This window comes from Heptranchias perlo, chromosome 4 (assembly GCF_035084215.1).
Source record: "Heptranchias perlo isolate sHepPer1 chromosome 4, sHepPer1.hap1, whole genome shotgun sequence".
In the NCBI taxonomy this organism is placed as follows: domain Eukaryota; kingdom Metazoa; phylum Chordata; class Chondrichthyes; order Hexanchiformes; family Hexanchidae; genus Heptranchias; species Heptranchias perlo.
In genome coordinates, this window is record NC_090328.1 from 21,156,108 (window position 1) to 21,169,542 (window position 13,435).

The 13,435-nt window shown below is 42.2% G+C and overlaps 1 protein-coding gene across 9 annotated transcripts in view; it reads left to right on the top strand.

Moving 5' to 3' along the window:
• LOC137320757 (teneurin-3) overlaps positions 1-13,435 on the top strand; it is a 736,578-nt gene that overhangs the window by 593,627 nt on the left and 129,516 nt on the right. For all 9 annotated transcript variants that reach the window (XM_067982528.1, XM_067982531.1, XM_067982534.1 and 6 more), the window contains 2 exons: positions 1,176-1,277; positions 1,643-1,837. In XM_067982528.1, coding sequence (XP_067838629.1) covers positions 1,176-1,277; positions 1,643-1,837 — 297 coding nt within the window. The remainder of the gene's footprint in view (positions 1-1,175; positions 1,278-1,642; positions 1,838-13,435) is intronic.

The window sequence follows — 13,435 nt, forward strand, 5'->3', positions numbered from 1 at the left end:
CCAGGATTTTGACCCAGTGACAATGAAGGAACGGCGATATATTTCCAAGTCAGAATGGTGTGTGACTTGGAGGGGAACGTGCAGCTGGTGTTGTTCCCATGTGCCTGCTTCCCTTGTCCTTCTAGTTGGTAGAGGTCGCGGGTTTGGGAGGTGCTGTCGAAGAAGCCTTGGCAAGTTGCTGCAGTGCATCCTGTGAATGGTACACACTGCAGCCACGGTGCGCCAGTGGTGAAGGGAGTGAATGTTTAGGGTGGTGGATGGGGTGCCAATCAAGCGGGCTGCTTTGTCCTGAATGGTGTCGAGCTTCTTGAGTGTTGTTGGAGCTGCACTCATCCAGGCAAGTGGAGAGTATTCCATCACACTCCTGACTTGTGCCTTGTAGATGATGGAAAGGCTTTGGGGAGTCAGGAGGTGAGTCACTCGCCGCAGAATATCCAGCCTCTGACCTGCTCTTGTGGCCACAGTATTTATATGGCTGGTCCAGTTAAGTTTCTGGTCAATGGTGACCCCCAGGATGTTGATGTCAGAATGTTGGTGGAACAAAACCTAGCACTAGACGCCACCTCAAAGAACAACCAGCTAACACCATTCTAGTCCTGTCCAGCATGAATCAACTCATTGCCAATCAAACCCATCTTTCGGATGAAACATTAAACCGAGGCCCCTTCTGCACTCTCAGGTGGCGCTATTCGAAACAGAGCAGGGGAATTCTCCTCGGTGTCCTGGCCAACGTTTGTCCCTCAACCAACATCACTAAAACAGATAATCTGGCCATTAACTCATTGCTGTTGGTGGGACCATGCTGTGCATAATTTGGCTGCTACGTTTCCTACATTACAACAGTGACTACACTTCAAAAGTGCTGTAAAGTGCTTTTGGACAACCTGAAGTCATGAAAGGTGCTATAGAAATGCAAGTTCTTTCTTCCTTTAAAGATTAATTATGTTTATATTGTTTGCATTGTTCTTCTCTTCGTTCCTGGGCCTACAGTTCCGCTCTACCAAACGTGTAAGACCAATATTTCGGGACTCTCCATGATCTATTAATTTCCATTATCCCTGAGGGGGAATTCCCTCCATAATGGAGGTTCCACCAGTGTTAAGTTTCCATGACCTAACAATGCTCTTTCTCAAATTGAAAATTGAGTGTAATCCTATGGCTTGGGTTGTTTACAGAGTCTGTGGTGGAGTGTCCACGAAATTGTCATGGAAATGGAGAATGCGTTTCTGGAGCTTGTCACTGTTTTCCTGGATTTTTTGGACCTGACTGTGCGAGAGGTACGTAGAGAGAACTGTTTAGAATTCCAAACCTTTTGTTATCAACAAGAACAGGAGATTGTGTGCGCACACTAGGAAGTGGAGCAATTCTGTAAATGGTGCAGAATAACCTGAGATGTTGCCATTAGTTATGGGAGTACCCTAAGTGGCAACAGTAATCCTTATTTTTTTGGTGCCTATGTTGGTATAGATCTTAATTTTTGAGGCTCACACCAATTGAAGTTCAATGAAAAATGCTGCAAGTGTTACTGGAAAAAATTGTGGGATCATTTGATTGAAATACATTTGACATCTGTTTATTTGCACATTTCATTGCCTTGTCATTCCCAACCTGATGCTAACATTCTCTCATTTCTTTTGTACAGCAACCTGTCCAATATTATGTAGTGGCAATGGCCAGTACTCCAAGGGACGCTGCCTTTGTTACAGTGGCTGGAAGGGAACGGAGTGCGATGTGCCCTCTACCCAATGCGTCAACCCTCTGTGTGGAGGACACGGAATCTGCATCATGGGCTCCTGTGTTTGCAACTCGGGTTACAAAGGAGATATGTGTGAGCAAGGTACAACAAAATAGAAGTGCAGTAAAGTCACAGGCAATGTCCTGTTGGAAATTAAGTCATAGTGTAGAAGTGGCATTACACACCGAGGTATTAGGGTAGAACTTCTGATCGGCAAAGCTCATGAATGACTGCTTAACACGTTTGTTTCACGTTCCTGTGCGTGCTATTTTTATGCAGGCATTAACCTATTTAGTTTGGACGCCTTCCTAAAAATAGTGCACACCGCAAGGTAGTACAAGTGTGCTGTGGTCGTATATGGACTTCTCCGATTTGTAAGTTTGACCCTACTGTATTTAAATAACCCATATAGTGTGCTACATTCTAACCAATAAAGCTCTTGTCTTTCCCACCCTAAATAATATTATGTCTGTGTATGCTATAGAAGGCCCTAAGTTACTGCCACTGAAATGTTTATTTGATCACTAGAGGATGTTGAGTTTTGGCAACAAGAGAGGTTGCTTTTGCAAAGGGAAACTACATAAATCAGCCCCCAAAAAAAGCGTGACTAAAGTTCACCGATTCTGAGAGTAAAATGAAAGTCCGCTGACATATTTAAATGCAAACCTCATTATTTTCAGTTGTCACAAGCAGATCTTGGCTCCATGATGAAAGCAGCCATTTTTTATTAGCCTGTGATTTTTTTGTCAGCGATGACATGGTTGAGTTTAGCTATATAAAAAAAAAGTCTGCTTCTTTATTTCTCTACAAAGACAATGCAATCTTCTCACAAAAGCATTTCTTTTCCCCTCCTCTCCCTAGAACTGATCCAGATGGCATGCATCCTAGGTTACTGAAGGAAGTAAGGGTGGAAATGGACTTTCAAAAGGCATTTGATAAAGTACCACATAGTAGACTTGTTGGCAAAATTAAAGCCCATGGGATTAAAAGGGACATTGGCAGCGTGGATACAAAATTAGCTAAGGGACAGAAAGCAGAGAGGAGTGGTGAACGGTTGTTTTTCAGACTGGAAGGAAATATACAGTGTCGTTCCCCAGGGATCAGTATTGGGACCACTGCTCTTTTTGATATATATTAATCCTAGAATGGTTGGAGCACAGAAGGAGGTCATTTGGCCCATTGAGCCTGTGCCGGCTCTTTGTAAGAGCAATCCAGTTAGTCCTATTCCCTCGCGCTTTCCCCGTAGCCCTGCAAATTTTTTCCCTTCAAGCATTTATCCAATCCCTTTTTGAAAGCCACATTTGAATCTGCTTCTACCACCCTTTCAGGCAGCGCATTCCAGATCATAACTACTCGCTGCATAAAAAGGTTTTTCCTCATGTCGCCTTTGGTTCTTTTGCCAATCACCTTCAATCTGTGTCCTCTGGTTCTCGGCCCTTCCGCCACTGGGAACAGTTTCTCTTTTTTCCCTTTATCTAAACCCTTCATGATTTTGAACACGTCTATCAAATCTCCTCTTAACCTTCTCTGCTCTAAGGAGAACAACCCCAGCTTCTCCAGTCTATCCACGTAACTGAAGTCCCTCATCCCTGGAACCATTCTAGTAAATCTTTTCTGCACCCTCTCTAAGGCCGTCACATCCTTCCTAAAGTGCCACAATTACTCAAGTTGTGGCCAAACCAGTGTTTTGTAAAGATTCAACATAACTTCCTTGCTTTTGTACTCTACGCCTCTATTTATAAAGCCCAGGGTCCCATATGCTTTTTTGACTGCTTTCTCAGCCTGCCCTGCACCTTCAAAGATTTGTGCACATATACTCCCAGGTCTCTCTGTTCCTGTACCCCCTTTTGAATTGTACCATTTGTTTATATTGCCTCTCCTCATTATTCCTACCAAAATATATCACTTCGCACTTCTCTGCATTAAATTTCATTTGCCACGGGTCCGCCCATTCCACCAGCCTGTTTATGTCCTCTTGAGGTCCATCACTATCCTCCTCACTGTTTACTACACTTCCAAGTTTTGTGTCATCTGCAAATTTTGAAATTGTGCCCTGTACACCCAAGTCCAAGTCATTAATATATATCAAAAAAAGCAGTAGTCCCAGTACCGACCCCTGGGGAACACCACTGTATACCTTCCTCCAGTCCGAAAAACAACCGCTCACCACTACTTTCTATTTCCAGTCACTTAGCCAATTTCGTATCCATGCTGCCACTGTCCCTTTTACTTCATGGTCTTCAATTTTGCTGACAAGCCTATTATGTGACACTTTATCAAACTCCTTTTGAAAGTCCATATTTACAACATTAACCGCATTGCCCTCATCAACCCTCTTTCTTCATCGAAAAACTCAATCAAGTTAGTTAAGCACGATTTGCCTTTAACAAATCCGTGCTGGCTTACCTTTATTAATCCACACTTGTCCAAGTGACTAATAACTTGGACTTGGGTATAGAGGGCATAATTTCAAAGTTTACAGATGACATGAAATTCGGAAATGTAGTAAATAATGTGGAGGACAGTAACAGACTTCAGGAGGACATCAACAGACTGGTGAAATGGGCAGACATGTGGCAAATGAAATTTAACACAGAGAAGTGTGAAGTGATGCATTTTGGTAGGAAGAATGAGGAGAGGCAATATAAACTAAATGGTACAATTTTAAAGTGGGTGCAGGAACAGAGAGACCTGGGGGTGGTCATCACAAATCTTTGACGGTGGCAGGACAAGTTGAGAAGGCTGTTAGAAAAGCATACGGGATCCTTGGCTTTATAAATAGAGGCATAGAGTACAAAAGCAAGGAAGATATGTGGAACCTTTATAAAACACTGGTTAGGCCTCAGCTGGGGTATTTTGTTCAATTCTGGGCACCACACTTTAGGAAGGATGTCAAGGCCTTCGAGAGGGTGCAGAAGAGATTTACTAGAATGGTGCCAGGGATGACGGACTTCAATTTGATGGAGAGACTGGAGAAGCAGGGTTGTTCTCCTTAGAACAGAGAAGGTGAAGGGGGGATTTGATGGAGGTGTTCAAATTCATAGAATCATAGAAAGGTTGCAGCACGGAAGGAGGCTATTCGGCCCATCGAGTCTGCACCGGCACATGAATGGTTTTGACAGAGTAAATAAGGAGAAACTGTTTCCAGAGGCAGCAGGGTCAGTAACCAGAGGACACAGATTTAAGGTGATTGGCGAAAGAGCCAGAGGCGACATGAGGAAACATTTTTTTACGCAGCAAGTTGTAATGATCTGGAATGCACTGCCTGAAAGGATGGTGGAAGCAGATTCAATAGTAACTTTCAAAAGGGAATTGGATAAATACTTGAAGGGAAAAATTTACAGGGCTATGGGGAAAGGGTGGGGTAATGGGACTCAATGGATAGCCCTTTCGAAGAGCTGGCACAGGCATGATGGGCCGATTGGCCTCCTGTGCTGTACCTACAATGATACTATGATAGAATAAATCACAGGTTAATTTTATAAAATCACTGCATTTTCCCTTTAAGAAGTCCATGGTGCAATATTTAACACAATACCATACACAGGACATTTCTCCCTTTCTATTGTTAGAGGTGAAACATTTAAATTTTGCATCATGTAGAAGGTAAGTGGATTGACAGATAACATGTTGAATGTGATCTCCTGGACTGGTTTCCATTGCCTGAGAGGAATGTTCCAGAGTATTTTTCCCTTATTGGCCCTGGGTTTTTCTGCTTTTTTGCTTGTCCCAGGAGATTACATGGCTACAGGGGGAGAGCAATTGGAAGTGTCTTGTCATGATGCTTCAGGCAACACGAGTGTGGGACAAGCTTAATGGACCAGCTGATCTTTTCCTGCCCGTCATTTTTGTATGTTCGTATGCATGTTCTGACTTGAGATTCTCTATTTTGTTCTCCTGAATTTTGCATATCCAACATTTGATGTCCATTTCCATTGTTTCATTTACCACATACCAGATATCTGGCCTTTGCACATCCATCAGTGAATATCTGCTTTGTGTGCATCGGAATGCAGTACTAGAGAAAATGTTCCTGAACAGGCCATGACACAAACAGGAGGCATGTTGAGGTGCCATCCCTATAAAACATTTCTCTCACAGCAACTTCACAATCCCCATGAACCTTCCTTACTGTAGACTCCCAGTTGTTGCTAGTATTTGTCCAACTGCTGGGAGCAATATTCTACTGTTGTTGCACGACCGGGAAAAAAATGTCTTCAGACTCATTGTTTATTAGTTTTTTCTCAATTAGTCCTGTTTTCGGTCATTCATTTTAACTGATTTACATCTTGCAAGTTCCTACAAATCACTTAGCGTATTTTTCCACCAATTTCTGTTCTTTGGTGAAAATGTGTCTCAATCACCGGTATTACTTTGGTTGTCCCCAAGACCAAGGATTTGGCTGGATTCAAATATTACACAGCCTGCTATCAGGTCTTTCTAGAAACAAATGGTCACCAGTGTTCTCTGCATTATCTTGCCACATTGCTTAACCTCTTGTGGCACTCTGCCTTACCTTAGCTTTTGAACAGGATTCCGCATGAACGAACATCTGAAACACTGTAAAATGATCCTGGAAGAATGATGGCATTTCTCAGTCCTTCATGCACTACTGTTAAATCCAGTTTAAGCACTAGCACTGTAGGGCATAAAGAGTTTAGAATAGGATTTCGGACCATGCTGCTTTAAAGCATTGGCAGTCAGACTCTGACTCCATTCTCAGAGGCGGATCCTGAAACTTGCCAGAGAGATGTTGATCAACACTGTCTGACACTGAGACAAAGATACTAGTTAGGCCAAGTTAGTCATTGCACTCATAAAGGATGTTGCATCGCACAATCCTGTACTAGCTTAGCCTCAACAGGACTTGACTTACAATTTGTGAGCCCCTAAGCACAGATTTCTTGAAGCCCCTTAAACTTTGATCGGCAATTATAATATGCAATATGTAATTGCCAAAGCTTTTTGTACAATTTATTCAGATCTGAAACCTGTATTATATCATTTGAACTGAATAAATGTATATTGTTGCAGCATTAAGACATTCAAGGGTTAAGTTACGAGGAGAGATTACACAAATTGGGGTTGTATTCTCTTGAGTTTAGAAGGTTAAGGGGTGATCTGATCGAAGTTTATAAGATATTAAGGGGAACGGATAGGGTGGATAGAGAGAAACTATTTCCACTGGTTGGGGATTTTAGGAGTAGGGGGCACAGTCTAAAAATTAGAGCCAGACCTTTCAGGAGTGAGATTAGAAAATATTTCTACACATAAAGGGTTGTAGATATTTGGAACTCTCTTCCCCAAACGGCAATTGATACTAGCTCAATTGCTAAATTTAAATCTGAGATAGATAGCTTTTTGGCAACCAAAGGTATTAAGGGATATGGGCCAAAGGCGGGTATATGGAGTTAGATCACAGATCAGCCATGATCTTATCAAATGGCGGAGCAGGCACGAGGGGCTGAATGGCCTACTCCTGTTCCTATGTTCCTATTAAAACCATAATGGACACCTCCCCGGGAATTCAGACCTCATTCACTCACCACCTGGTATGTTCTCAGTACACTTGAACTCAAACTTGAAGCAGTTGTTGAAGTTATCCAGAACCAGATGTTAAGCACCTGTACCATAACCATACCATAAACCTGACTGCCTCACACAGCTTCCTAAGACCTGGACACCGCAGTTATTGGGGTCCATGCTGCATGACCTCTTGGCTGCTTACTGAAGGGGCTGTGCTTTCTGTTGCTGAGTATAAATTGGCTCGCTGTTTGCTAATTGTTCAGTTGGTCACTAGCTTGGATGCACTCGGTTGGCTCTGGGCTGCTGTCCAGCCCTCCAGCCACTCTGACTGATCCATTGCAGCTCCTGCCAATCCACTATTCTACTTGAGTCAGTCTCCTTCAATAAACTTCATTAATCACGTTTTGTGTGAGCCACAGCAGCACCGGTCCATCGATTTAGCTCATGGCGTATGCCAGTTCCAAACAGCTGCAGCTTCCTCGGGATGATCTATGAAAGAACTACCACAGCGACCACAGCGCCCTTTATGGATGTGTAAGAAGCAGAGGCCTAAAGTTCACCCCGCTTCTCCATGGGTTTGGTCGGGGGCAGAATGTCGACTTGATATTGACTTTGATATCAAGGTTGATGAGCCTACGCTCATACTCACAGCTATTGGCTCTAATGGATGCTGCTGATCAATGAAACATATATTGCCCCGAAGGAAGAATCCAAAAGATTGGACACTTGTGGATGAAAGGGTATATTTGTAGGGTAATGTACAAGTGAAGATGTTGGTTCACCAAGCCTATTGTACTGAGTTCATCCACTGAGTGGCATATATTAAAGGTGCTCACCTCTGTCAGGAACAACTTACTTTCAACAGTTAATAATGTTCGATGCACTGTTAAGCCATTGGAACAATCCACCATGAACACCCTAGAAGTAGGAATGTGGTCTGCAGCCCAGGGTATCTTACTCTGCATGCATCTCGGCTGCTCTTTGACCTATAGGATAAGCTTTTAAAGAGGAGCTTTTGGGGAAAGACATAGAGGAAGTCTTAAAAGTTTTTAAGCAGCACAAGTAGAAGCTTAAAGGCATGTCATGTAAGGTAATCTGGCCGGAACCCAAATGGAAGGCAAAGTCTTACAAATCCAATCAAAAAACCTAGGTAGATACACCAGCAAATATCCTCCCAGCTGGTTGGTAATTCATCTGCTCTGACCCAGCAGTGACTCAGTGGGGGGATAATTAGTTTAGGCCTGTTTTGGAGCCGGAAATGATCAGTGCGCTTGCAGCGCACACCAGAAGCCGAAGGCACAACACTCATTGACCTGAATTATTCCAATGAGCTGCGGGCGTCTGTCGGTCCTCCTGAAACAACTTGCCGGTTTCCTGTGGACCAATTTGGACCAGCTGCGATGCGGGCAGCGGCCCTCAGGTAGATCCTGGGTGGAGGAGTGTGGGCCAGCAGTGGCCTACAGTAGTGCTGTGGAGCCAAGTGATGAACTCTTGCTCCTCTTGGCTCCACATTAAAGTAAGCTGAAAAGAAAAAAACTTACTTGTTTCCTTCATCTAAATGTTCAGCAACGAGATCCTATCAGAGGGAACGATCATGATCCTGATAACTCCCTCCTGATCAAAGAAAACCAGGTTCTCAAACCTGCTGTAGCTGAGCATCAATTCGCCATAAATGCCCTCTGCAGACAGGACCTTCTGTTGGAACCGGAAGGTCATAAGTGTCCAACTGCCCTGAGGCTCTCCATTAATACTCTGACAGCATGCGAACAAACTTTCATCCTCAAATAGGAAAGCTTCATCTTTTGATGGCAGATTGTGATATTTTGGCAGTTCTTTATTTGTAACCCTTGCTTTTCTGAGGTCTGTCACTTGGTTTGTTAAATTACTGCCATATGGAAAATTATTACCGCCTTGAGGAAGGAAATTCTGGGGCAAACATCTAGTGGTATCCAGGTTTGTGAAAGATGCCTAGAAGCTTTCACTTGTATAACTGTCACTCTCATTTCCAAATGCGGAATGAGTTTCCTGAGACCGCACAGAGATAGATCGTTGGTTAGTTTTTCGGAGCAAGAGGCTAGCCAGCAAAGTCTTGCACCTGGTGAATAAAATGCCTTTTTGTGCATGGCACTCTTGGTGCAGTCCTGAGCCTCTAACCAAGATTTCCTCCTGAAATTGTTTCATCAGTCTCAAGAAACTATGGTGCCAAAGTTTGTAAGTTTTACCCCTCCAAGTTTCTGGCTTTCTGGAGAGAAAATACCATTATTATCAATGTTTGAACAGTTTGGCTTTCTACATAGGTAGCACCCAGGATATTCCCCAGTCTAAGCATTTGTTTCATTTGATAACAAAGCTGAGGTAAACTCATCATCATGCAGCAGCTAGTAACATTCTTGGTGTTGTCCCACAGTTAACTTCCAGGCAAGCCAAAGACTAATTGTGCGTTTACCATCGGCATTTCTGGTCCGCATTTTTTTTTTGTCTGGTCCCTATTTGGGAAGACATTCAGATGCAGTAACTGGCATGCTTTTACAAATCATTATTTTCTTGATCTGTGTGCTGTAGATGATGCACGCATTGGTGTTTCTTTGCACAAGTTGGCCTGAAAGTGACTTTGTAGTCATTCAAACCTGTTATTGTACCAATTAGGCATAATTCATTTGCAAGTAGAGGATGACTAAATACAGAACAGTTAGATTCCCTATATTCAGTCTCATCTTCCTCATTCTTTGAGCATAATTCATCTTCCACCTGCAAGCTCCCTCCCACTTATCCCTTTGTGTCTCATTATTATGTGTGTGATTACCATCATCGTATTAATTTAGTGCCTTCTACTGCTACTTCCATCAAAAGAACTGAGGAGGGAACTCACAGCCAGGCCTTACAATCAGTGCTATCTGGGTGAGATTTATTTTATTCGTTCATGGGATGTGGGCGTCGTTGGCAATGCCAGCATTTATTGCCCATCCCTAATTGCCCTTGAGAAGTGGTGGTGAGATCATTGTGGCTTTTAGATCACTGCAAATGAGAAGTCAAAAAGGTACAAAAAAGCAAAATACTGCAAATGCTGGAAATCTGAAATAAAAACAGAAAATGCTGGAAACACTCAGCAGGCCAAGGCAGCATCTGTGAAGAGAGGGAGGTAGGGTTAACATTTCAGGCCGATGACCTTTAGACAGAGGATAGTGCCCCACGAGTCCCCATGTTTCTCCTCGTTATTTGCATGCGGATGACGAGCCTCATTCACAGAATGAGAAAAAAACGTCTAAGGTAGATTATTAACATTCCTCACAAATAGGCAAGTTGGACTCTTCCACCATTACTTGAACTTCAACACAACTGATCCCAATAAGAAATGAGATGCACCATTATTTCATACGAGGAGCTTGTCAGTGGAGTAGAAAAACGGCAGCAGGCCTCAAAGATTATGGGGTAGCAAGGAAGCAGAAGACAATGAAGGGTTGAAGATTGATAGACAAGCATCCTAATCTATCTTGGTAAATTGCTTTAGTTTTCAGTTTGTTAAAGCTGAAAAGTAACTTCCCCAAGACGGATTGCTGAGCCGAAATCTTCAGGCCCCTCTGAAATCACATGTTCGGTGTTTTTTAATTCCAAGCTGTGTGTTCACCTGTTTAGTCCAGTCACTCGTATAAATGAAATATTGGGATAATTATTATAGAAAGATTAATGGGTGGCTGAGAGTGATTACAATGCAGTAATGTAATCAGGGAGTTCAGATGTTGTCATAAACCAAAGCTCAAGCGACTTTTAATTGTCGTCTGAACCTCAGGATTTCTGCCTTGTAATTACTCCAGGATATCTGTTATTTTCTTGTGTGGCATACTGTAAATTTTCTATGATTTCCATTTTTGTGCAGCAGTGAGTGTCAGTAAAACTGCAGACTGCCGCTAAACTGCATATCATTGATCGAGTACCCAAAGTATGGTTAACAAGTGTAACATTGTTGCTACTAATTTATAGAAAAATAACCTACTGATTACTGGGCAATTCTGTGACCAATATACGAGATATAATGAGCACCGGTTTTGAAGTTTAAAGTTAAGAATATTCCTTTTCCAATAATCTGTTTAGGAATGGGAAAAATTTCCTCGCCTTCTAAATCTGGCCATCCAAAATTTGCCATAAGATTATGAAAACACATAGAGGCTCGACTTGTGTGTAGAAATTTAATATGTAAGATTCTGCAGCCCTGATAATGAGCCTGAATCATGTTTAAAACCATGCATCATTCAGTAAACATCAGCTATTTTTATCTTTGCTGCTTATCATTTCGATAAGTTAAAAGTAAGCTCATGTTCACTCTTAGTAGCAGCACTGTTAATAACTCGAATAAAAAAAAACTTTTTAAATAGATTGAAAATTCTGATTAAATGTTTACAGAAATTGTAAGAATGGGCAGTGGCCTTCCTGGTACAGGTATGATGAGCCGAATGGCCTCCTTCTGTGCTGTATCATCCTATGATTTCAGCCTAAGCTTCCAGTTAGATGTGATTGGAAACCATTGAAACTCTGCAGCTTGTCGACAATAATAAACATGCAGATTAATGAAGCTTCAGCAGCTCCAGTGAAGATAAAGAGACTGAAAATGGCAGAAATCTGAAATTGAAGTTGCAAATGCTGGAAGTAGACAGCATCAGTGGAGAGAAAAGACAAGTTAACGTTTCAGATGCAGATGTAGAGTCAATACCTAAAAGATGAACTTTTCCCTTTACAGGTGCTGACAGACCTCCCATGTGTTTCCAGCATTTGTATTTATTTTCAATAACTCGAGTGATGCTTCTTCCTTTTAGCGCTTAATCAGTAGAATCAGTTTCTCCATAGAGAACTCCGTTACTCATGTTGATGAAGCTAATAATATAGGCACTTTGCATTTGTACTCGAATGCAAGACACCAACCCCACCCCAAACTCTTGCTGATATTTTAAAGTAACTTGAGAGAGGCAGAATTGATCTTTTGCTGTGTTCTAGTGGCCATGTTGAGAGTGTCCCCCTGGAGGAAGGTGTGTTATCAGTCACCGATATGACATGACCAACTGTCTGTAAGAGTTATGTTTTTGTTAATGAATGCAACCAAAACAAATCTTGGAGTCTGAGTTTGCTCTTGTAAGGGGCAGGAGTTCATTTAAAATTTATACCATTATACACACATATTTTGTGAACAGCAGCTCTCAGTCAGTATTATTTACTACAGCTGCTTTGCGTCAACTGGGAGGGGAAAGTTGAGAGAGCCCACTGCTAAGATACTGATTTGTCTCTCTTCTCCAACCTCCCTTTCTCTTCACATAGGGTAAATTATGCATCCCTGGAGATACACTTACAATAGTCGTAAGTTTGCACTAAAACGTAAGGCGATGTGCAGGTTATAATGCAGTTTATTACATAGAATTTTGCAGCATAGATTCAGGCTATTTGGCCCAATCGCTCTATGGCGGTGTTTATGATTCACAAGCCTCCTCCCGCCTACTTCATCTGACCCCAATCAATATATCCTTCTATTCCTTTCTTCCTCCTGTACTTATCGAACTTCCCCTTATATGCACCTATGATGCAATGATTCAATTAGCTTAAAGTTATTTGCAAGTAAGTCATTGGGAGGGTGGAGATATTTGTGTGACAGGGGTTGGGAATGAAGAGCGACAGGTAAATGGAATGAATGGGCATTCACAAAGCAGTTCTGTGCAGAGTGAAATTGATAGATGTATGGATAGATTTTCAAAAAATTTTGGAAATGAAAATCAAGCTGTTTCTATAACTGATAGCTTATCCGCAACACTGGGCGGTAAGTTGACAATCTCCCCCACAGAGTTGGTTTGTATAATGGTACGGAGCACTTGGATAGTCAAGAGCAAGATTTTGCTTTAAATAGTTGATAACCAGAACTGAGCCTTAGACTTGGTCAAAGGTGAATTGCATGAAATAAATAGGCACAGAATGGCAGTTGTCATGTAATCTGCAGTTGTGCCATTGTGCTTATTTCTTGCAAAATGTAGGGTTTCCAGATAGTAGAGAAGGGTTTGCCTAACTGTCCCGGAAGTGAAAACAGTTACTGAAAGAATTTTGCACTCGCTGACGAACGTCCTTCACTTTGAGATGATAAAACAATGAGAAGACATCAATGTTTTTCCACCTCACAGAGTAAAGAATTGCCTCAGTCAA